The sequence below is a fragment of the Saccopteryx leptura genome, chromosome 3 (genome assembly GCF_036850995.1).
Source record: "Saccopteryx leptura isolate mSacLep1 chromosome 3, mSacLep1_pri_phased_curated, whole genome shotgun sequence".
Taxonomy (NCBI): domain Eukaryota; kingdom Metazoa; phylum Chordata; class Mammalia; order Chiroptera; family Emballonuridae; genus Saccopteryx; species Saccopteryx leptura.
The window spans coordinates 82314774-82337004 of NC_089505.1; the positions used below are offsets into that span (position 1 = coordinate 82314774).

General features: G+C 42.7%; 2 protein-coding genes across 2 annotated transcripts in view; both read left to right on the forward strand.

The window, feature by feature from the left end:
- Positions 1-22231, forward strand: part of LOC136399468 (zinc finger protein 211-like) — a 175532-nt gene that overhangs the window by 108216 nt on the left and 45085 nt on the right. The window lies entirely within an intron of this gene.
- Positions 753-21765, forward strand: LOC136397198 (zinc finger protein 211-like). The gene is made up of 8 exons (XM_066371766.1): positions 753-812; positions 2021-2242; positions 7332-7458; positions 8766-9483; positions 9900-10034; positions 20811-21063; positions 21221-21603; positions 21684-21765. Exons 1-8 carry the CDS (start codon positions 753-755, stop codon positions 21763-21765), a joined length of 1980 nt encoding a protein of 659 aa, XP_066227863.1.

A 22231-nucleotide genomic window follows, 5' to 3' on the forward strand; every position in this document is an offset into this window, starting at 1 on the left:
GGGATCCACCGGGTATGCCCACTAGGGGGGTGATGCTCTGCCCATCTCGGGTGTTGCTTTGTTGCAACCAGAGCCATTCTAGTACCTAAGGTGGAAGCCATGGAGCTGTCCTCAGTGCCTAGGCCCAGTTTGCTCCAGTGGAGCCTTGACTGCAGGAGGGTTAGAGAGAGATAGGAAGAGAGGGAAAGGTGGAGAAGCAGATGAGTGAGTACTTCTTCTGTGTGCCCTGACTGGGAATTGAACCTGTAATATCCGGGCCAGCATTGTACCACTGAGGCAACCCACCAGGACTTGTACATTACTACTTTTTGATATAATTTTATACCACACTTAATACACTACACTAATATATCTTATACACATAAATATTAAATACTCTGGGAAATTACAAATTAATGTGACTAGCATTAGTGGCATATTCCCTTGATTGGTATGAAACCCATCAAGCATTGTCTCTAGAATGTTTGTAATTGCATGTCTTTGATGTCCTCAACATGTTCTTCATTGTTTAAAGTAAATTAGAGGCTGAAGCATCAGTTCAAATCCAGCTTGATCCTAGGGACTGGCACAGGCTGAGCTGAGACTTATGATACCATCAGAAGCAGATGACCTTAAGTATTCGTGTCTGTCTTCTGACATTAAATTTGCATAAGGGTCTGAACTGAAGCAGGATAGATAGCATGAACAACTTCAGCCACCTCTCCCAGTGACATTCTGCATAAAAAATCCTGATGGCAGATGGCCTATTCGACATGAAACAGGATGCCTTGCAGTCAGAGCACATCCTGAAGAAAGAAAGGCAACACCAGCAGGCAAGGGAAGCCACGTGAAAGTACCAGTGACAACCATGCCCTAGAAATGACTTCTGTGGGTGGTGCTAGAGCACACATAGTAGTCTGCATGTATTCTAGGGGACTATCCAGTGGTGGGATTCAGCCAGTTTGCACCAGTTCAGCAGAAGCAATATCTGATTTTTTGAGTTTGCTGAACCAGATGTTAAAATGTCACTTGTAACCAGGATTCTCTCTAAGGTGGATGCCTGGGCAGCTACCCTATGTGAAAATCACAAATTTACATTTCTTACTCTTTTTTTTTTTTAATGTTTGTGCAATAGAATATTCTACAGGCTTGTAGAAATATTTATTCCATCCATAGGTGAAAAAAATGGCAAGTTCAGATCCCAATCAAGGAGCAATATGGAGGCTGACCAGGTGGTAGCACAGTGGATAGAGTAACGGACTGGGACAGAGAGCACCCAGGTTCAAATCTCTGAGGTTGTTGGCTAAAGTGTGGGCTGACCAGCTTTAGCACGGGGTTGCTGGCTTGACTGCGATATCATAGAAATGACCACAAAGTTGCTGGCTTGAGCAAGGTTTCACTAGCTGTGCTGGAGCCCCTCAGTCAAGGCACATATGAGAAAGCAATGAATGAACAATTAAGGTGCCACAATGAAGAATTGATGTGTCTCATCTCTCTTCTTAACTGTCTTTCTGTTTCTATCCCGTTCTCTGTCTCTCTGTCTCAGAAAAAAATAAGTAATATAAAAATATCTTAAATAAGTTTTATTTTTTGTTAGGTATTATTTAATATTATTTTTCATTAATTTAAAACTTACAACAATGTAGTTTTGTGTACAATTTTTCTTGTTCTCATTTAATTATTAAATGCATAAAATAATAAACTACCTTTTGGTATATATTTTTTAATATTGAAAACGGTCATTAGGGCACAAAACTGGTTGTTAAATTAACTGAATCTCACTGGTAATACGCCCCCAAATCCACTCCTATAGCAGCCCATCCTTGGACTGTAAGAGCTACATTACCCGGAATGCTCATTTCCAAGTTGCTGTACTTTAAGGCGGGACTTCCGTCGCTTACAGCCTGGCATTTCCTCTTCATGTAGTCTCACTGAGTCAGGAGCTACCAGTGATGGTGGGACTGGACGCAAAATGAGAAAAAGTGGAGTTTCGCAGTAAGTGTGAGGCTCCCTAACGACACCAGGGTGACCCGAGCCCTAGAAGAACAGCGACTGCGGTGCCGTGGCCGCCTCCTTAACCGCTGCTCCCGCCCAGCCTATCCCGCAGAGTCCAATGAGGACAGCCGCGCTGAGGAGGCGCCCGGCTGAGATGAGCGCGTCCCCAGGGCTCTCACAGCCTCACCCCTCCGAACCCAGAGCCCCGTTGCGGGGGCCAGTCACGTCCTGCAGCCCAGGCCCCCACGTCCTGAACCGTGAGGCGCTCGTAGGTGACACCTGGCGTGACAGAGCTGAAAGAGGTGACAGGCTGAGGGGCCGCCGACCCGGGAGAGACCCGGAAGACTGCAATTCTGGCTGCGTGAAACAGTCTGAGGTGCAGCTAGGTCTTCACTGAGAGGCTGAGGATTGTACAATACCTCATTCTGAGAGTTCTTAGAGCAATGGAAGGTTGTGAACTGAGAGGGTCACAGCCTGCGTTATGTGTTTAGTAACTGTTTAAATCCTGCTCAGAGAGAGAAGAAAGTGGAATGGGCGGATGAGGACAGCGAGGCCCAGGGAGTGACGTCCTTGTGGAAGGTCACAGCTGGTCAGAGGCAGCACTGAGGACTGAGTCACAGAGGACTGAGTCACAGAGGAGGTCACCAGACTTCAGGGCTGGGCGGGGATAGAAAGGGACTTGCTTACCTGGAGTGAAAGTGTGGTTGTATGTGACTTCCTACAAGATCTGAAGTTGGAAAAAACCGGTCTTGTCTTGCTAATCTATTTAATTGGTTATAATTAATTTATAGCTGAGTTCGTTAGGTAGTTCACGACCTAAAATAAAAGTAATTAGGAGTCAATTGAATAGGCAAACACACTCATATTAAGCCACATAACATAGTTTCTTTTTTTTTTTTGTATTTTTCTGAAGCTGGAAATGGGGAGAGACAGTCAGACTCCCGCATGCGCCCAACCGGGATCCACCCGGCACGCCCACCAGGGGGCGATGCTCTGCCCCTCCGGGGTGTCGCTCTGTTGCGACCAGAGCCACTCTAGTGCCTGGGGCAGAGGCCAAGGAGCCATCCCCAGCGCCCGGGCCATCTTTGCTCCAGTGGAGCCTCGCTGCGGGAGGGGAAGAGAGAGACAGAGAGGAAGGAGAGGGGGAGGGGTGGAGAAGCAGATGGGCGCTTCTCCTGTGTGCCCTGGCCGGGAATCGAACCTGGGACTTCTGCACGCCAGGCCGACGCTCTACCACTGAGCCAACCGGCCAGGGCCCATAACATAGATTTTAATTCAGTCATGGTTAAGACGAGTGGCCGGCTCAGTTTAAGCTGTTGCTTTTGTGGGGTCCCCAACAAACTTGCTTGGACAGGCACAGAGCTTTGCGGCAGTTGCCAAATGGTTGTCGTGGGCCATGTGGAGTCTGAGTTGGCATCTCAGGCAGCCGACTTGATCTTCACCCTGACTACTTATGTTTGGTTTGGCCACAGCTCACGTCATTGAGTTGCATTGTCACACCTGAAACATAAGTCACATATGGGCTTCATAAGGTTGACAGATGGAGTTACCAGAAAAAAGAGTAACCCTGTTACACCTTGGTAATTGGGCCTTAATGAGGGTTCTTTTACGTAAAATATAATTCCCACATGGTATTGGCACTCAGTTAAAACATAAAGTTCTCTCAGAATGGCATAAACTGGTTACACCAAATCACTGTCCTTTTTACATTTTATATTAATTTGATTTCATGTTTACTGTAACAACTCTGTAAACTAGAAAAGACAGGACAGCATGTCACACTTTTTCCCTGGTGGTGACAGTACGTTATAGTGTCTCCAGACTCTTCCCTAGGTATTTATTCGGGTCTTGAATATGAGACCCTCAGGATACGTTGAATCCTCATTTCCGGAGTGCCAGCCAGAGGTAACATCAGGATGCTCCCGTTTCTGGTGTCAATGTAAAAAATGTTCAAAACTGTATTGAATTTATAAAAATGTTTATTTGAGCCACAGTGACAATTACCAAAAAAGGAAATATCAACAGTGTGAGAAAATGCTCCAGAAAACAGCAGTTTTGTCACCCATTTAATTAGAATCAAACTCAGAAGTCATATAAGATTTACCTGAAATATATTGGTGATACATTATGGAGATTGGACAAAGCAAAACAAGAAAATTTATGACTTCTATAACAAGTGAAAATAAGCACACACTACTTTTACATTGGAGGGTATGGTAGTTAACAGTTACTTAACATAAAATAACATTAAGGGTTATTTTAACATTAAGGGGTTTTGTGGACTTTCCTCTGTTGCAGTGTTTGTGTCATGAGGGATCAGGGAAAAGGAAATTTTCCTGGCATTCCAAAGGTCTGTTATCAAAAAGACGGTAGACAGCCTGACCAGGCGGTGGCACAGTGGATAGAGCGTCGGACTGGGATGCTGAGGACCCAGGTTCGAGACCCCGAGGTCGCCAGTTTGAGCACGGGCTCATCTGGTTTGAGCAAAAGCCCACTAGCTTGAACCCAAGGTCGCTGGCTCCAGCAAGGGGTTACTCAGTCTGCTGAAGGCCCGCGGTCAAGGCACGTATAAGAAAGCAATCAATGAACAACTAAGATGTTGCAACGCGCAATGAAAAACTAATGATTGATGCTTCTCATCTCTCTCCGTTCCTGTCTGTGTCCCTGTCTATCCCTCTCTCTGACTCACTCTCTGTCTCTGTAAAAAATAAATTGAAAAAAAAAAAAAGACGGTAGACAGTGTCAGTTAAGGTAAAAATGTACTATTTTCGGGGAAGATACTGGCCTAGGACATGACAACCTACCATGAAAGTTTTAATTTCTGTCATTCTATATAGTTATTTTCAGCCTCCAAGCTTGTAAGGCTGCTATGCAGGCTTCGGCTGAAATTGTCTGGTTTAGTATATGGCCCGCCCGTATTCCTTTGGTCTACCCTGGCAGCAAATCAATTAGGGAAGGTTATTCAAGGAGCAACACCTACATGTGGGAATGCTTGGAGGAGCCACAGAGCTGAAAGTAGGTAGCACAGGTCTTCATTCTTTGTTTTTAAAACAAGGATTCTGGAATCAAAAATCAGACCTGATAATTGCCCAATGATAATTTAGTCTTCTGTTGTGGAGATAATGGGGACTTTGCACTGAATGAAGTAGTTAGTCTCTCCTGGGTTTAAGAGGCTTCTTGTACCTGAATAGTGTAGACCAGGGGTCCCCAAACTTTTTACACAGGGGTCATCAGTTCACTGTCCCTCAGACCATTGGACGGCCACACTATAAAAAAATATGAACAAATCCCTATGCTCACTGCACATATTTTAAAGTAAAGAAACAAAACGGGAACAAATACAATATTTAAAATAAAGAACAAGTAAATTTAAATCAACAAACTGACCAGTATTTCAATGGGAACTATGGGCCTGCTTTTGGCTAATGAGATGGTCAATGTGCTCCTCTCACTGACCACCAATGAAAGAGGTGCCCCTTCCGGAAGTGCGGCAGGGGCCGGATAAATGGCCTCAGGGGCCGTAGTTTGGGGACCCCTGGTGTAGACAGATTGTGGGTTAAGAGAGGTGGCAAAGAGCCCAGGACCAGGCGAGTGCTGTAATCCAGAGAAGTGATGCTTGACTAGACTTGTGGCCATGGAAGTAGAAAGAAACGTTAATCCAGAGAAGTGATGCTTGACTAGACTTGTGGCCATGGAAGTAGAAAGAAACGTTAATTTTTCCCCCTATTTACTTATTTTTTTATACAGAGAGAATCAGAGGGAGAGAGGAAGGGAGAGAGATGTGAAGGGTCAACTCATTGTTTCAGGACTTTACTAGTTCATTGATCACTTTTTATATGTGTGCCTTGGCTGGGAGGTACCAAGAGTCATTGAACTCTTGCTCAAGCCTGTAAACTGGGCTCGAGCTAATGCCCTTGGGCTTCAATCGAGTGACCATGGGATCATGTCAATGATACCAAGCTCAAGCTCAGATTTTGTGTTCAAGCTAGTGAGCCTGTGTTCAAGTAGATGAACCAGCGCTCAAGCTGGCAACCTCATAGTTTAAAACCTGGGACCTCAGCATTCCTGGTCGATGATATTCTATCCACCGCACCAGCACCGGTCAGCTTATTAGTTCATTTTATAAACAAGAACTTAGGAGCCTGACCTGTGGTGGTACAGTGGATAAAGTGTCGACCTGGAACGCTGAGGTTGCCGGTTCAAAACCCCAGGCTTGCCTGGTCAAGGCACATGAGAGTTGATGCTTCTTGCTCCTTCCCCTTCTCTCTCTCCTCTCTCTCTAAAAGTGAATAAAAAAAATAAAAATAAAAAAGAACTTAGGAGAGTTTCAGATTTGCAGCTGTTGGACATAAAAGGAGGAGTTGAAGATGACCCAAGGATTCTTGCTATTAGGAGCCAGAATTTTGGAGGATACATCAACTGGACTGGGGAAGTTAATTTAATTTTCTTTGTTAATATTATAAGATTTTTGGCCCTGGTCGGTTGGCTCAGCGGTAGAGCGTCGGCCTGGCATGCGGGGGACCCAGGTTCGATTCCCGGCCAGGGCACATAGGAGAAGCGCCCATTTGCTTCTCCACCCCCCCCTCCTTCCTCTCTGTCTCTCTCTTCCCCTCCTGCAGCCAAGGCTTCATTGGAGCAAAAATGGCCCGGGCACTGGGGATGGCTCCTTGGCCTCTGCCCCAGGCACTAGAGAGGCTCTGGTTGCGGCAGAGCGACGCCCCAGAGGGGCAGAGCATCGCCCCCTGGTGGGCAGAGCATCACCCCTGGTGGGCGTGCCAGGTGGATCCTGGTCAGGCGCATGCGGAAGTCTGTCTGACTGTCTCTCCCCGTTTCCAGCTTCAGAAAAAAAATATATATATATATTATAAGATTTTTTTGGTTAACAATTTTATAAGTTTGAAAGAAGAGTGATTGGAGCCATCAGATTGGCAGCTGAACACATAGGCCTGGATATTTGGGGAGTGTTCGGCATGGAGACATAGAAGAGTGGTAGCCCTTTTGTGCACTAGGGTAGTGCTGTGAATGACCAGGGGGCTGCAGCAGAGCGAGTGACCCCTTGTTCAAGCCAGCGACTTAGGGCTCAAGCCAGAGACCTTAGGCTTTCAGCCAATGACAATTGGGCTCAAGCCAGTGTCCATGAGGTCATGTCTATGATCTCAAGCTCAAGCCAGCGACCCCATGCTCAAGCTAGGTGAACCTGTGCTCAAGCCAGCAACCTCAGGGTTTCTAACCTGGGTGGTGTGTGTCCCAGGCCACCACTCTATCCCCTGTGCCACTGCCTGGTCAGATGTGGGGGTAAGATTTCTATGTATTATGATTGTGGGTTCTCAGAGATTCACTTGTATTACTTCTGGCAGGTTGGTGTGACCTTTAGGAATGTTGCCCTGTACTTCTCCAGGGAAGAATGGTGCCTCCTTGATGAGGCTCAGAGACGCCTGTACCTGGATGTGATGCTGGAGAACTTTGCACTTATGTCCTCACTGGGTAAGACCCTGACTCCTGAGGCGCACTCTTGGGTGTGCCTGTGCCCCCTTTTACTCAGGCTTGTACCTTGATTTTTCTATTTTATTCTCTAAGAGACCAAATGGGACTTACGCCCAGGCGCCAATGGAAAGCAGCAGCTGGACTCTGGGTCACCCTGATTCTTTTTCCAGGGATCTTCATTGTTTCCCCACTGTGTCCAGCTTTAATAAAGTTACTCTCATTAAAAAAAAGACACAAATTTTTTTAAAAAGCCTGATAGGTGGTGGCACAGAGGATAGTGTCAAACTGGGATGCAGAGGACCCATGTTCAAAACCCTGGGGTTACCAGCTTGACTGCAGGCTTATCTGGATTGACAGTGGGCTCACCAGCTTGAGCACAGGATCAATGTCTTGTGTGTGGGATCATAGACATGACCCCATGATCACTGGATTGAGGGCAGGGTTACTGGCTTCAGTAAAAGTTCCCTGGCTCAGTTGGAACCCCTGTCAAGTCACATGAAAAAGCAATCAATAAACAAAGTCTGCAACTACGAGTCAATGCCTCTCAGTTGTCTTCCTTTCTTTGTATCTTATTCTCTTTCTCTGTCTGTCTCTGTGTCTGCCCTTTGATTAAAATTTTTTTATTTTGTTTCTATATGTAGCTTGGTAAGCTCTTTAAAATGATTTATTTAAAAAAATGATTTATTTTAAAGTCTTTCTTTTTTGTGGCAGAGAATGAGAGAGGGCCAGATAGGTACAGACAGACAGGAAGGGAGAGAGATGAGAAGCATCAGTTCTTCACTGTAGCTCCTTTGTCTCCTTTTTGTTCATTGATTGCTTTTTCATATGTGCCTTGGCCAGGGAGCTCCAGCTGAGCGGGTGACCCCTTACACAAGCCAGTTATCTCGGGCTTCAAGTCAGTAACATTTAGGACAGGCCTGTGACTGTGCGCTCAAGATGGTGAGCCCCCACGCAGGATTGGTGAGCTCGCAATCAAGGCAGTGACCTTAGGGTTTCGAATGTGAATCATGTGGGTCACAGGCCAATGCTCTTTCCATTTCACCACTGCCTGGTCAGGCACCCTGCCTTTCTACTTTGTGTTTTATCTTACACTTATATCTTTGTGTTGTTATGAGATCTTCAACCTTTGCTGACCTTTTAGTTCAAGCAGTAAATAACAACCATTTACTCACGGTCTAACTCGCCTGTCTTGAAATTAATCCTATAGAATAGTGCCTAGCTGTGACAGATGGACATTTGTGATGAGGTTACCTCTGCTTATCAGGTCAACATGTGTTTCACCAGGGTTTTTTGTTGTTATTGGTCAGGTTGCTGCTATAGAACAGACGACATGGAGAAACATATTGAAGAGAACATTTCTGTAGGAGTGTCACAGGCAAAGAATCCTAATATAGCTTTGTCTTCCCAGTCGAGTCACCCATGTAAAAGTTGTGGAGCAGTCTTGAGAGACATTTTTCTCTTGGTTGATCAGCAGGGAACACAAAACTGCCGGAAATTGCTGATGTGTGGGGCATGTTCAAAACAATTTTATTTCAGTTCAGAGTATGTCCAGTACCAGGCTCAGCACGTGGAAAAGAAGCCTTTCAGAAGAGGTGTGCACAGCGTCTCACTTGTGAAGGGCTGCAATTTTGATGCGTCCCAGAAACCTTCTACTTGTGGGGAGGTTGGGAAGAGCATCCTTTCCAGCTCCAGACATCTTCAACAGCCAGCTACTCACACCAGGGACAGGTCAAATGAAATGTCTACATCTTGGGTGACTTCTCAAAGAAGAAAAAATTATTACAAGCAGAAAGAATGTAAGAAAGCCATTGGGTGCTACAAGACACTTTTTCAGGTCAGTGTCCATAATGTAAGACAGGGTTTTGTGTGTCATGAATTTAAAAAATGTTTTACAAGAATCTTTGGCCTTCGTTATCATCAGAGCCTTCACACTGAACAGAGGCCTTATGAGTGTAGTGAATGTGCAAAATCCTTTATTAGAAAATCTATCCTTTATTGTCATGAGAGAGTTCACACAGGGAAAAGGTCTTATGGATGCAGTGAATGTGGAAAATCTTATTTCAGTAACTGTGCCCTTTGATTTCATCAGAGATTTCACATTGGAGAAAGGCCTATGAGTGCAGTGAATGTGGGAAATCCTTTTTCAGGATCTATGACCTTAGTAGTCATCAAGGAGTTCACACAGAAGAAAGGCCATATGGGTGCAGGGAATGTGGGAAGTTTTTTAAGGGGACACATGACCTTCATATTCATCAGAGAGTTCACAGTGGAGAAAGGCCTCACAAGTGCAGTGAGTATGGGAAATCTTTTATCAGGCCCTCTCACCTTTCTTCTCATCAGCGCACTCACAAGGAAAAAGGGCCTCATCTGTGCTGTAAATGTGAAAAATCTTTTACCTCTAAAAATGGTCTTCTTCATGAGAGAATTCACATTGTATAAAGGGCTTATGGGTGCAGTGAATGTGGGAACACTTTTATCTCTAACACTGGTCTTTATTATCATCAGAGAATTCACACTGGAGTGAGGCCATATGGGTGCAGTACATGTGGGAAATCGTATTTCTACAAGTTTCACCTGTCTAAGCACATGAGAGTTCACATTGGAGGACATTCTTACATGGGTAGGAAATGTACAGTTTTATTTTTTTTAGTGACTGAGGTCCATGTGTATGTATTAAATGTCATACAGTCTAACAATAATGGTAGAGAGACTCCCCAAGACTTTTAGTTATGTGGGAATTATGTATGTCTTGTTTATGTTGCATTTTCTAACCTTCATAAGGCTCTTGCCAGATTTATATCCTTGCAAATTTCAGTGTCGAGCTCTTTCACATATACTACCACCTAAGAGATCATCACACTTTACATCAGTCACCATCCTACTGTCTATGAGGAAGCTGACCGTCCTTTGTTTTGCTGGAGGAAATTAGAAGCAGTCTGAGCCCTGTGAGATCTGCATTTGCATCACTCTGGTTGGGGTGTGGATCTACACAGTGTTGACCCCAAGGACCATCATGCGAGTTCAGATGGCAGCTTGCAGAAGAACTGCTTTTGCAGGAACCTGGTTTCCCTAGATACTTGTGATGAATATTTCCAGAATCAGTGTCACCTTTGCAAGAACTGCCATCTCCATGTCTCTTTGGTTTGTGAAATAATGAAGGCCTTTTTGTTCAAGTTTTCTTTAATCTTGGATGTTCTATTTACTGTGCGGTGTAGGTTATAAGTAGATTTTGGCTCTAAAAGCAGTAAGAGATTAATAACTTTTACGGTGTCTCAAGCTTTCTTTGCCTGTGAAACAACAGTCTGGTGCTGAAATTAGCTCACCAGTTTTTGCTAAATTTTTGTTGCTGCCCACATCCTCCTAGGAAAGAGTGCAGGGCTCTCTGGTCCTCACGTGAAGTCTGGATGGTATGAGGTTTAGGTGACTCATTACTTTGAAGAAGGAGCAAGTGAGACAACCTAAAGCTTCTGGGGGTAGCATGAGTTATTATCACCTGGTATGTCAGTACTTTCGAAAGTTCTGCAAAGCGCCATGTGTATTAGTGTCTGCAATTCCATGGGTGATGGTCAGTGGCTGTAAGACCATTGGGGAAAACACGACTATTAGAAAATCAGTGGATTGGAGAAGACTTTAGCTAGCAAGGTAAAAATTGCCTCTTTAAACGTGAATCCAGACTGTTTCTGTGAAGAAAACTGCAGGTTCAGTGTGTACAGAAATCTGAGGATCGCCAGGCATGTTTATCTTCTTTGTCCAAAGTCACTGTAATTGAAAATAAACAAAAGTGTTTTGTGGCCTGACCTGTGCTGGTGCAGTGGGTCAAGTGTCGAACTGGAACACTGAGGTTGCTGATTCAAAACCCTGGGCTGCCTGGTCAAGACATATGTGAGTTGATGCTTCATGCTTCTCCCCACCCTTTTTTTCTCTCTCTCTCTTCCCTATAAAAAAGGAGTAAATAATGTCTGAAAAAAAGGTGTTTTGTGAATGTCTGTACCCTCTCAGATGTTCACCTAAGACCATTGGTGCTTACACAGGAAATGAAAGGTAAAGAAAAGCAGTATCTACACTCCTGGCTGTGACTTTTGAGACTCAGCCATCATTCCTGTTGATTTGAAGGAAAGTCCTTAATTATTTGGTATATTTTATGTCAATGAGGAAAGTCTGTCTCCCAAAGGACATGAGAATTTTGATTCAGTATAAAGTTGCCAAATATTTTCAAAATGTTGGACATGGAGATTTTATTTTGAACCATTTTTCAAAAGTTTTATTTAGTAAACAATGTATTTGAAGTGCAGCCTTTGGCATATGTAGGAACTGAAACTCAGCACAGTCAGATGCTGACCAGAGTTGTCACTGGATTTTTATTTTTTTATTTTTTCATTAATTAATTTATTTATTTTGTCACAGTGACATGTCAGAGAGAGGGACAGACAGGAACGGAGAGAGATGAGAAGCACCAGTTCCTGGCTGCGGCACCCTAGCTGTCCGTTGATTGCTCCGACTAGGATGGGGGGGATGGAGGGTGGCTACAGCAGACTGAGTGACACCCCCCCCTGCCCGAGCCAGTGACCCCGGGCTAAAGCTGGTGAGCTCCGCTCAAACCAGACGAGCCTGCACTCAAGCTGGGGACCTCGGAGTCTCGAACCCGAGTCCTCCGCATCCCAGTCCGATGCTCCAACCACAGCGCCACCGCCCAGTCAGGCTGTCATTGGATTTTTTTTAAAAATTGTTTTATAATCTTTCTTTTCCTGTCCTTCCCTTCCCAGCCTATTAAGTAACCACTAGTTTACTTTCTATTGATATTTTAATAGATCTTTGCATTTTCTAGAGTTTATATGATGGGAATAATAGTCATTCTCCTGCTTTCATTTGTGTTGTATAAATACTTAAGGTTTGATTAATGTTATATTAGTTGCTCATCTTGTTTTGGCTGATAAGTTTTTTTTTTTATTATATCACCACTTGTTTATCCATTTATTTGTTCATGACATTTGCTTTTTTTGGTAATTTCTTATTTTGGAATATGAAAATAAAGCTGGTACAAAAATTTGTGTGTAATTCTTCATATCAATATATGTTTCATTTACATTTTTCTATATGTCAGTGTAGAGTCTCAGTCATCAGCTAGGTCAACACTTTTTTAACTTTTATTGATTTTAATTTATTGTGTTCACATAGATTCAAGTGTCCCACGGAATACATCCCCCCCTGTATTCCCCTCAACATCTCCTTTGCCACCCTCCCCCAACGCCCTCCCCCTTCCCTCCAGGATTTTCTTTTCTGCTCTCTGTAGTGCTGTGTTATGTATATATAATTTCACCCATCTCTTTCCCTTCTCTGATCCCATCCTCTCATCCCCCTTGCCTCTGTCTCCTTTTCCTCTGGTCCCTTTGATCTTGCCTCTGCCTGTATTCTGTTCCTCATTTCACATTGTTTATTAGATTCCTCAAATGAGTAAGATTATATGATATTTTTCTTTGTCTGGCTTATTTCACATAACATAATAGTTTTCAGGACCATCTATGTTGCATGAAAGGTAAGATTACCTTTTTCACTGACACATAATATTCCATTGTGTATATGTACCATAGCTTTTTAATCCGCTCCTCCACTGACAGACACTTGGACTGTTTCCAGATCTTGGCTATTGTAAACAATGCTGTCATAAACATGGGGGTGCATTTCTTCTTTTGAATAATTGATTTGGTATTCTTAGGATATATTCCTAAATGTGGGATGGCTGGGTCAAAAGGCAGTTCGATTTTTAATTTTTTTAGGAATCTCCGTACTGTTTTCCACAGTGGCTGCACCAGTCTGCGTTCCCACCAGCAGTGCAGGAGGGTTCTCTTTTCTCCACATCCTCGCCAGCGCTTATTATTTGTTGCTTTCTTAATGAGCACCATTCTGACTGGTGTGAGGTGGTAACTCATTATGGTTTTAACATACATTTCTCCAGTGATTAGTGATGTTGAACTTTTTTTTTTTTTTTTTTGTCAGAAGCTGGAAACGGGGAGAGACGGTCAGACAGACTCCCGCATGCGCCTGACCGGGATCCACCCGGCACGCCCACCAGGGGTGACGCTCTGCCCACCAGGGGGCGATGCTCTGCCCCTCCGGGGCGTCGCTCTGCCGCCTGGGGCAGAGGCCAAGGAGCCATCCCCAGCGCCCGGGCCATCTTTGCTCCAATGGAGCCTCGGCTGCGGGAGGGGAAGAGAGAGACAGAGAGGAAGGAGGGGGAGGTGGGGGGTGGAGAAGCAAATGGGCGCCTCTCCCATGTGCCCTGGCCGGGAATCGAACCCGGGTCCCCCGCACGCCAGGCCGATGCTCTACCGCTGAGCCAACCGGCCAGGGCCGAACATTTTTTCATCTGCCTATTGGCCATCTGTATGTCCTCTTTGTAGAATTATCTATTCATTTCTTTTGCCTATTTTGATTGGATTGTTTATCTTCCTGGTGTTGAGTTTTACAAGTTCTTTATAGATTTTGGTTATTAACCCCTTATCAGACGTATTGTTGAATATGTTCTCCCATTGTGTGGTTTGTCTTTTTATTTTGTTCATATTGTCTTTAGCTGTGCAAAAACTTTTTAGTTTGATACAGTCCCATTGTTCATCCTGTCCTTTATTTGGCTTGCCCATGGAGATAAATCGGCAAATATATAGCTGTGAGAGATGTCAGAGAGCTTACTGCCTATGTTTTCTTCCAAGGTGATTATGGTTTCACGACTTACATTTATGTCTTTTATCCATTTTTGTTGTGGACTGTAAATGGCAAAAAGCCTTTGTAGAGGCCTGACCTGTGGTGGCACAGTGGATAAAGCATCAACCTGGAAATGCTGAGGTCACCAGTTCGAAACCCTGGGCTTGCCTGGTCAAGGCACATATGGGAGTTGATGCTTCCAGCTCCTCCCCCCTCTCTCTCTCTGTCTCTCCTCTCTCTCTCTGTCTCTCTCTCTCTCTCTCTCTGTCTCTCCCTCTCCTCTCTAAAATGAATAAATAAAAAATTAAAAAAAATTTAAAAAAACCTGATGATTGATGCTTCTTATCTCTCTCCGTTCCTGTCGGTCTGTCCCTATCTATCCCCCCTCTCTCTATCGCTCTGTTTCCATAAAAAAAAAAAAAAAAAAAAGCCTTTGTAGATTCGAGGCTTAGCAAAAGGCTAAATTCTCTCCCCTCCACCTCCATATTGGCTATGATGCTGAGTATTTGCACCCATTTCACTTGCTTGCTTAAGTTGCTGGAAGCAATTTACATGCCTTTCTTCTTTCTCTTTGTTCATTCAGATGTTGGTTGATTTCACTTATGTGGTGGGGGCATTCCTGTTTATGCCTTGGGAGAGTTCCTGTTTTAGCCTTGGATATGTAACTTTGTATCAAGGACTTTCTTGATTTGCATATGGCTATATAATAAAGCAAACTGGGGCTATGGGGCACTCCGATATTGCCATCAGCATTTGAAGAGTCCTCCCGGTCCCATTTTTTCTTAATAAGTGTGTTTCCTTAATTCCGCACAGTTATTAGGAGCCGTGCTGGTCCACGGCACATTTTGAGTTTATATTTTGTGAATGGTGTAACTTTCTGGTCTAGTTTCATTTTTTTTGTGGGTAGCTGTCCAATTTTCCCAACACCATTATTTAAAGAGACTGTCTTTACTCCATTGTATGCTCTTACATTTTTTGTCAAATATCAATTGTTCATAAAGGTGTGGGTTTTTTTTCTGCATTCTCTGTTCTGTTCCATTGATCTATATGTCTGTTCGTAAGCCAGTACCAAGCTGTTTTGTGTACAATGGCCTTGTAGTATAACTTGATATCAGGAAGTGTGATACCACCCACTTTATTCTTTTTCAAGACTGCTGAGGCCCTGGCCGGTTAGCTCAGTGGTAGAGCGTCTGCCTGGCGTGCGGGAGTCCCGGGTTCGATTCCCAGCCAGGGCACACAGGGGAGGCGCCCATCTGCTTCTCCACCCCTCCCCCTCTTCTTCCTTTCTGTCTCTCTCTTCCCCTCTCGCAGCCAAGGCTCCATTGGAGCAAGGTTTGCCCAGGCGCTGGGGATGGCTCTGTGGCCTCTGCCTCAGGCGCTAGAATGGCTCTGATTGCGGCAGAGCGACGCCCCGGATGGGCAGAGCATCACCCCCTGGTGGGCATGCCAGGTGGATCCCGGTCGGGCGCATGTGGGAGTTTGTCTGACTGCCTCCCCGTTTCCAACTTCAGGAAAATACAAAAAAAAAAAAAAAAAGACTGCTGAGGCTATTTGTGTTCTTTTTGGTTCCATATAAATTTTTGGAATATTTGTTCTATATCTTTGAAGTATGCCATTGGTATTTTAATAGGAATTGCATTGAATTTGTAAATTGCTTTGGGTAATATAGGCGTTTTAATGATGTTTATTCTTCCTATTCATGAACATGGTATATGCTTCCTCTGGTTTGTATCTTCCTTGATTTTTTAAATCAATGTTTTATAATTTTTCGAGTACAAGTCTTTAACCTCCTTGATTAAATTTACTCCTGGGTACTTTATTTATTTATTTATTTATTTGCAATAGTGAAGGAAATTGTTTTCTCTCTCTTTTTTTTACAGAGACAGAGAGAGAGAGTCAGAGAGAGGAATAGATAGGGACACACAGACAGGAACGGAGAGAAATGAGAAGCATCAATCATCAGTTTTTCATTGCAATACCTTAGTTGTTCATTGATTGCTTTCTCATATGTGCCTTGACTGTGGGCCGTCAGCAGGCCAAGTAACCCCTTGCTCGAGCCAGCAACCTGGGTCCAAGCTGATGAGCTTTGCTCAAATCAAATAAGCCCACTCTCAAGCTGGCGACCTCTAGGTCTCAAACCTGGGTCCTCCGCATCCTAGACTGACGCTCTATCCACTGCGCCACCTCCTGGTCAGGCAGGAAATTGTTTTCTTAATTTCTTTTTCAGACAGTTCATTGTTGCTGTATAAAAATGCCTCTGATTTCTGAATATTAATTTTATATCCTGCCACCTTGCTGAATTCATTTATCAGGTCTAGTAGTTTTTTGACTGAGACTTTAGGATTTTCTATGTACAGAATCATATCATCAGCAAATCATGGTTGTTTTACTTCTTCTTTTCCAATTTGGATGCCTTTTATTTCTTCTTCTTGTCTGATTGCTGTGGCTAGGACTTCCAGAACTATGTTGAATAAGAGTGGTGAAAGGGGGGCACCCCGCCTTGCTGCTGATCTTAAAGGGATTGCTTCTAATTTTTGCCCATTGAGTATGATGTTGGCAATGGGTTTGTCATAGATGGCCTTTATCATGTTGAGGTATGTTCCCTGTATTCCCACCTTGCTGAGAGTTTTGATCATAAATGGATGCTGGATTTTATCAAGTGCTTTTTCTGCATCTATTGCTATTATTGTGTGATTTTTCTTCTTCCTTTTGTTTATATGATGAATCACAATGATTGATTTGCGAATATTGTACCAGCCTCGCCTTCCCAGAATAAAGCCCACTTGATCATGATGTATGATTTTTTTTCATGTATTACTAGATCCAGATTGCTAATATTTTGTTGAGAATTTTAGCATCTAAATTCATCAGGAATATTGGCCTATCATTTTCTTTCTTTGTATTGTCTTTGCCTGGTTTTGGAATGAGGATTATGCTTGCCATAAAAGGAACTTGGAAGTCTTTCCTCCTCTTGAATCTTTTGAAATAGCTTGAGGAGGATAGGAGTTAGTTCTTCTTTGAATATTTGATAGAATTCACCTGTGAAGCCTTATGGCCCAGGACTTTTGTTTGTTGGAAGTTTTTTGATAACTGTTTCGATCTCATTTGTTGTAATGTGTGTGTTTAGGTTTTCTGAATCTTCCAGATTGGTTTTTGAAAGATTATGTGTTTCAAGGAATTGTCCATTTCACCTAGGTTGTCTACAGTTTTTCATAGTATTTTCTTACAATTCTTTGTATTTCTACTGTGTCAGTTGTTACTTCTCCACTCTCATTCCTAATTCTGTTTATTTGAGTCCTCTCTCTTTTTTTCTTGGTGAGTCTGGTTAAAGTTTTATCAATCTTGTTTTACCTTTTCAAAGAACCAGCTCTTGGTTTCATTGACCCTCGGTATTTTTTATTTATTTATTTTTAGTCTCTATGTCATTTATTTCCACTGTGATCTTTATTGTTTCATTTTGTCTACGTTCTCTGGGCTTTACTCGCTGTTCTTTCTCTAGTTCTTTTAGATGCAGAGTTAAGTTGTTTATTTAAGCTTTTTCTTGCTTCTTAAGGTATGCCTGCAATGCTATAAACTTCCCTCTCAGTACTGCTTTTACTGTGTCCCACAGATTTTGAGTTGTTGTATGCTCATTTTCATTTCTTTCAAGGAAATTGTTTCATTTATTCCTTGATCTTATTGTTAACCCCTTCCTTGTTTAGTAACATGCTGTTTAGTTTCCAAGTGTTTGAGTGTTTTTCAATCTGCCTATTGTAGTTGATTTTTAGTTTCATGCTATTGTGGTCAGAGAAGATGCTTGATATGGTTTCAGTCTTCTTAAATTTGTTGAGACTCATTTTGTGCCCTAATATGTGGTCTATCCTAGAGAATGTACCATGCGCACTTGAAAAGAATGTATAATCTGCTGTTTCAGGGTGAAAGGTTCTGAAGATATCTATTAAATCCAGTTGATCTAGTGTATCCTTTAAGGCTACTGTTTTTGTGTTAATTTACTTTCTTGAGGATCTCTCCATTGATGTTAGTGGGGTATTGATATCCCCTACTATTATAGTATTGCTGTTGATTTTGCCCTTTATGTCCATCAGAATCTGCTTTATATATTTAGGTGCTCCTATATTACGTGTATAGATATTTATAATGGTTATATCTTCCTGTTAGATTTCTCCCTTTACCATTGTGTAGTGTAGTGACTTTCTTTATTCATTACCATAGCTTTTGTTTTAAAGTCTATTTTGTCAGATATAAGTATTGCTACCCCAGCATTTTTTTATTTCCATTTGCATAAAATATTTTTCCATCCATTTACTTTCAATCTATGTGTATCTTTTGTTTTGAGGTAGGTCTCTTGTAGACAGTATATGTACGGTCTGTTTTCTTATCCATGTAGCTATCTTTTGATTGGAGCATTTAATCCATTTACATTTAAGGTTATTGATATGTAGCTCTTTATTGCCATTTTATTCTATAAATCTACATTTCTCTTTTACTAGATTTTTTCCCCTTTGTTCTGTTTACAACAAGCCCCTTAACATTTCTTGCAGCATTGGTTTGGTTATAATGAATTCCTTGAGGATTTTGGGGTTTTTTTGTTTGTTTTGTCTGGGAAGCTTTTTTTTTTTTCTCCTTCAATTTGGAATGATAGTTTTGCTGGATAAATAAGTCATGGTTGTAGGTTCTTGTTTTGCAATACTTTGAATATTTCTTGCCCTTCCCTTCTGGCCTCAAGTGTTTCTGTGGAAAAGTTGGATGTCATCTTTATGAGGGCTCCTTTGTAGGTGATTGACTGCTTTTCTCTTGCAACTTTTAATATTTTTTCTTTATCTCTTAGCTTTGGTATTTTAATTATGATGTGTCTTGGTGTAGGTCTCTTTGGGTTCCTCTCTAATGGAATTATCTTGTGCTTCTTAAACTTGTGTGACTTTTTCCTTCATCAATTTAGGGAAGTTTTCAGCTATGATTTCTTTAATCAGGTTCTCTATTTCTTGTTCTTTTTTTCTTCTTCTTCAGGAACCCCTATGATGCAAATGTTATTTCTCTTCATGTTGTCACAGAGCTCTCTTAGAGTTTCCTCAGACTTTTTGATCCTCTTTTGTTGTTGTTGTTGTTTCTGTTCTGCTTCTCTACTTTTTTTTTTTTTTTTGTATTTTTCTGAAGCTGGAAACAAGGAGAGACAGTCAGACAGACTCCCGCATGCACCCGACCGGGATCCACCTGGCACGCCCACCAGGGGCGACACTCTGCCCACCAGGGGGCGATGCTCTGCCCCTCTGGGGCGTTGCTCTGTTGCGACCAGAGCCACTCCAGCGCCTGGGGCAGAGGCCAAGGAGCCATCCCCAGTGCCCGGGCCATCTTTGCTCCAATGGAGCCTCGGCTGCGGGAGGGGAAGAGAGAGACAGAGAAGGAGAGGGGGAGGGGTGGAGAAGCAAATGGGTGCTTCTCCTGTGTGCCCTGGCTGGGAATCGAACCCGGGACTTCTACACACCAGGCCGACGCTCTACCGCTGAGCCAACCGGCCAGGGCTTTGCTTCTCTACTTTTGTTTATCTTGTCCTCTAAATTGCTGATTCAATTCTCTGCTTCATCCAGCCTGCTTTTTATTCCTTCCGATGTAGTTTTCATTTCTGATATTGTGTTTGTTATTTCTGTCTGATTCTTTTTTATGATTTCAAATTCCTTTTTGATGCTTGCTATCTCTTTGTTTAGGTGCTCATTATGTCTATATATTGTTGCTCTAAGATCCTTGAGAATCCTAACAATCATTATTCTAAACTCTACATCTGGTTTCTTGGTTATTTCCATTCATTTCAGTTCTTTTTTGGGGGATTTCTCTTGTAGATTCATTTGTATTACATTTCTCTGCCTTCCCATTTTGTCTCTGTATAGACTACTCCTTTGACTGTGCTGCTTGTGTAGCTAGCTGAGTATAGGGTTGGTGTTTTCTGCCACCAGCTTTCTGTTGTGTTGTTTCTAGATCATCTTGGGTTGGCCTCAGCTGTTGTTTATAATCTGCTGTGGGCTATTTGTCTGCTGCTACTGCTCTTTTTGCTATTTGTGTCAGCATTTTCTATGCCTTAGCTGGGTCAAGTGTGAGGACCCCTTCCTTCAGATAACACTCTAACTAGGGTTGTTAGGTCCTGAGCTGATGCTCTTCATATCTGGCCACTGGAAGTACCAGCCCTGCACCTCCCTGGCTAGAACTTGGTGCAGACCAGTGAGGGTCACTTGTTATGACTGGCCTTTAGCAACATTCTTGAAGCTACAGACAATCCAGAATTTGTGGTGGGCTCTGCTCTGCCCCAATAACATTGTAAATATCAGATGCACTCCTGGGATGACTTTTATCTACTCTTGGCCAGTGTGTGTGGCCTCTCTATTCCCGAGGTGTGGTCTTTCCATGCCTGCCACCGCTGATGCCTCCTCAGGTAACACCACCAATAGGATCGGTATATTAAAAAAAAAAAAAAATCATTTCTTAAGACATGTGGCCAGCATCTCACTTGCAAAGGGCCACAATTTCAATGTGTCCCAGACTTTTTTTACCTGCCAAGTGGTAGGACTGGACATCCTTACTGAATCAGAAAATCTCCAACAACAGGCTACTCATACCAGAAACAGGCCAGATGAAACATCAGGGTCTGGGGTGACTTTGCAAACAAGAAAAACTTATAATCAGAAAGTTCACACAGGAGAAAGACCCTATGAGTGCAGTAAATGTGGCAAATCCTTTTTTAGTAGCAGTGGCTTTTGTTATCATCAGAGAGTTTACACTGGAGAAAGATCTTATGAGTGCAGCGTATTTGGGAAATCTTTTTCCACAAGCACTGGCTTTCATTATCATCAGAAAATTTACACTGGAGAAAGGCCTTATGAGTGCAGTGAATGTGGGATATCTTTTTTCAGGAACTCTAATGTTCATTGTCATCAGAAACTTCACAGTGGAGAAAAACCTTAAGACTGCAATGAGTGTGGGAAATGTTTTAAGGAGAAGGATCATTTGAATTCTCATCGGACAGTTCACACTGGTGAAAGACCTTATGTGTACCATGAATGAAAAATCTTTTATCTAGAAGTTCAACCTTCATTATCATCAGAGAGTTCACACTGGAAAAAGGCCTTATGAATGCAATAAATGTAGAAAATCTTTTTTCAGGAACTCTAACCTTACTTACCATCAGAAACTTCACAGAGGAGAAAGACCTTGTAGATGCAGTGAATGTGAAAAATGTTTTAAAAGAATCTCTGGCCTTCATTATCATTGGAATGTCCACAGTAGAGAAAGGCCTTATGAGTGCAGTGAGTGTGGAAAATATTTTAAGAAGTATCATTTGAATTCTCATCAGTCAGTTCACACTGGCAAAAGACCTTATGAGTGCCGCAAATGTGGAAAATCTGTTTTTAGTAGTACTATTGATAGCTTTCATTATCATCAGAAATATCACACTGGAGAAAGGCATTATGAGTGCAGCATATTTGGGAAATCTTTTTCCACAAGCACTGGCATTATCATCAGAGAATTCACACTGGAGAAAGGCCTTATGAGTGCAGTGAATGTGGGAAATCTTTTACCAAAAAGTCTAAACTTTGCCTGACCAGGCAGTGGTGCAGTGGATAGAGCGTCAGACTGGGATGCAGAGGACCCAGGTTCGAGACTCCGAGGTCACCAGCTTGAGTGCAGGCTCATCTGGTTTGAGCAAAAAGCCCACCAGCTTGAACCCAAAAGTCGCTGGCTCCAGCAAGGGGTTACTTGGTCTGCTGAAGGCCCGCGATCAAGGCACATATGAGAAAGCAATCAATGAACAACTAAGGTGTTGCCACGCGCAATGTAAAACTAATGATTGATGCTTCCCATCTCTCTCCATTCCTGTCTGTCTGTCCCTGTCTATTCCTCTCTTTGACTCACTCTCTGTCTCTGTAAAAAAAAAAAAAAAAAAAAAAAAAAAAAAGTCTAAACTTTATTATCATCAGAGAGTTTACACTAGGGTTGATTTGATTTTCTTGGTGAATGTTATAATATTTTTATTTAAACAGATTTAGAATTTGGTTCTTCATATTTGTCAGAGCGTTCACAAAGGAGAAAG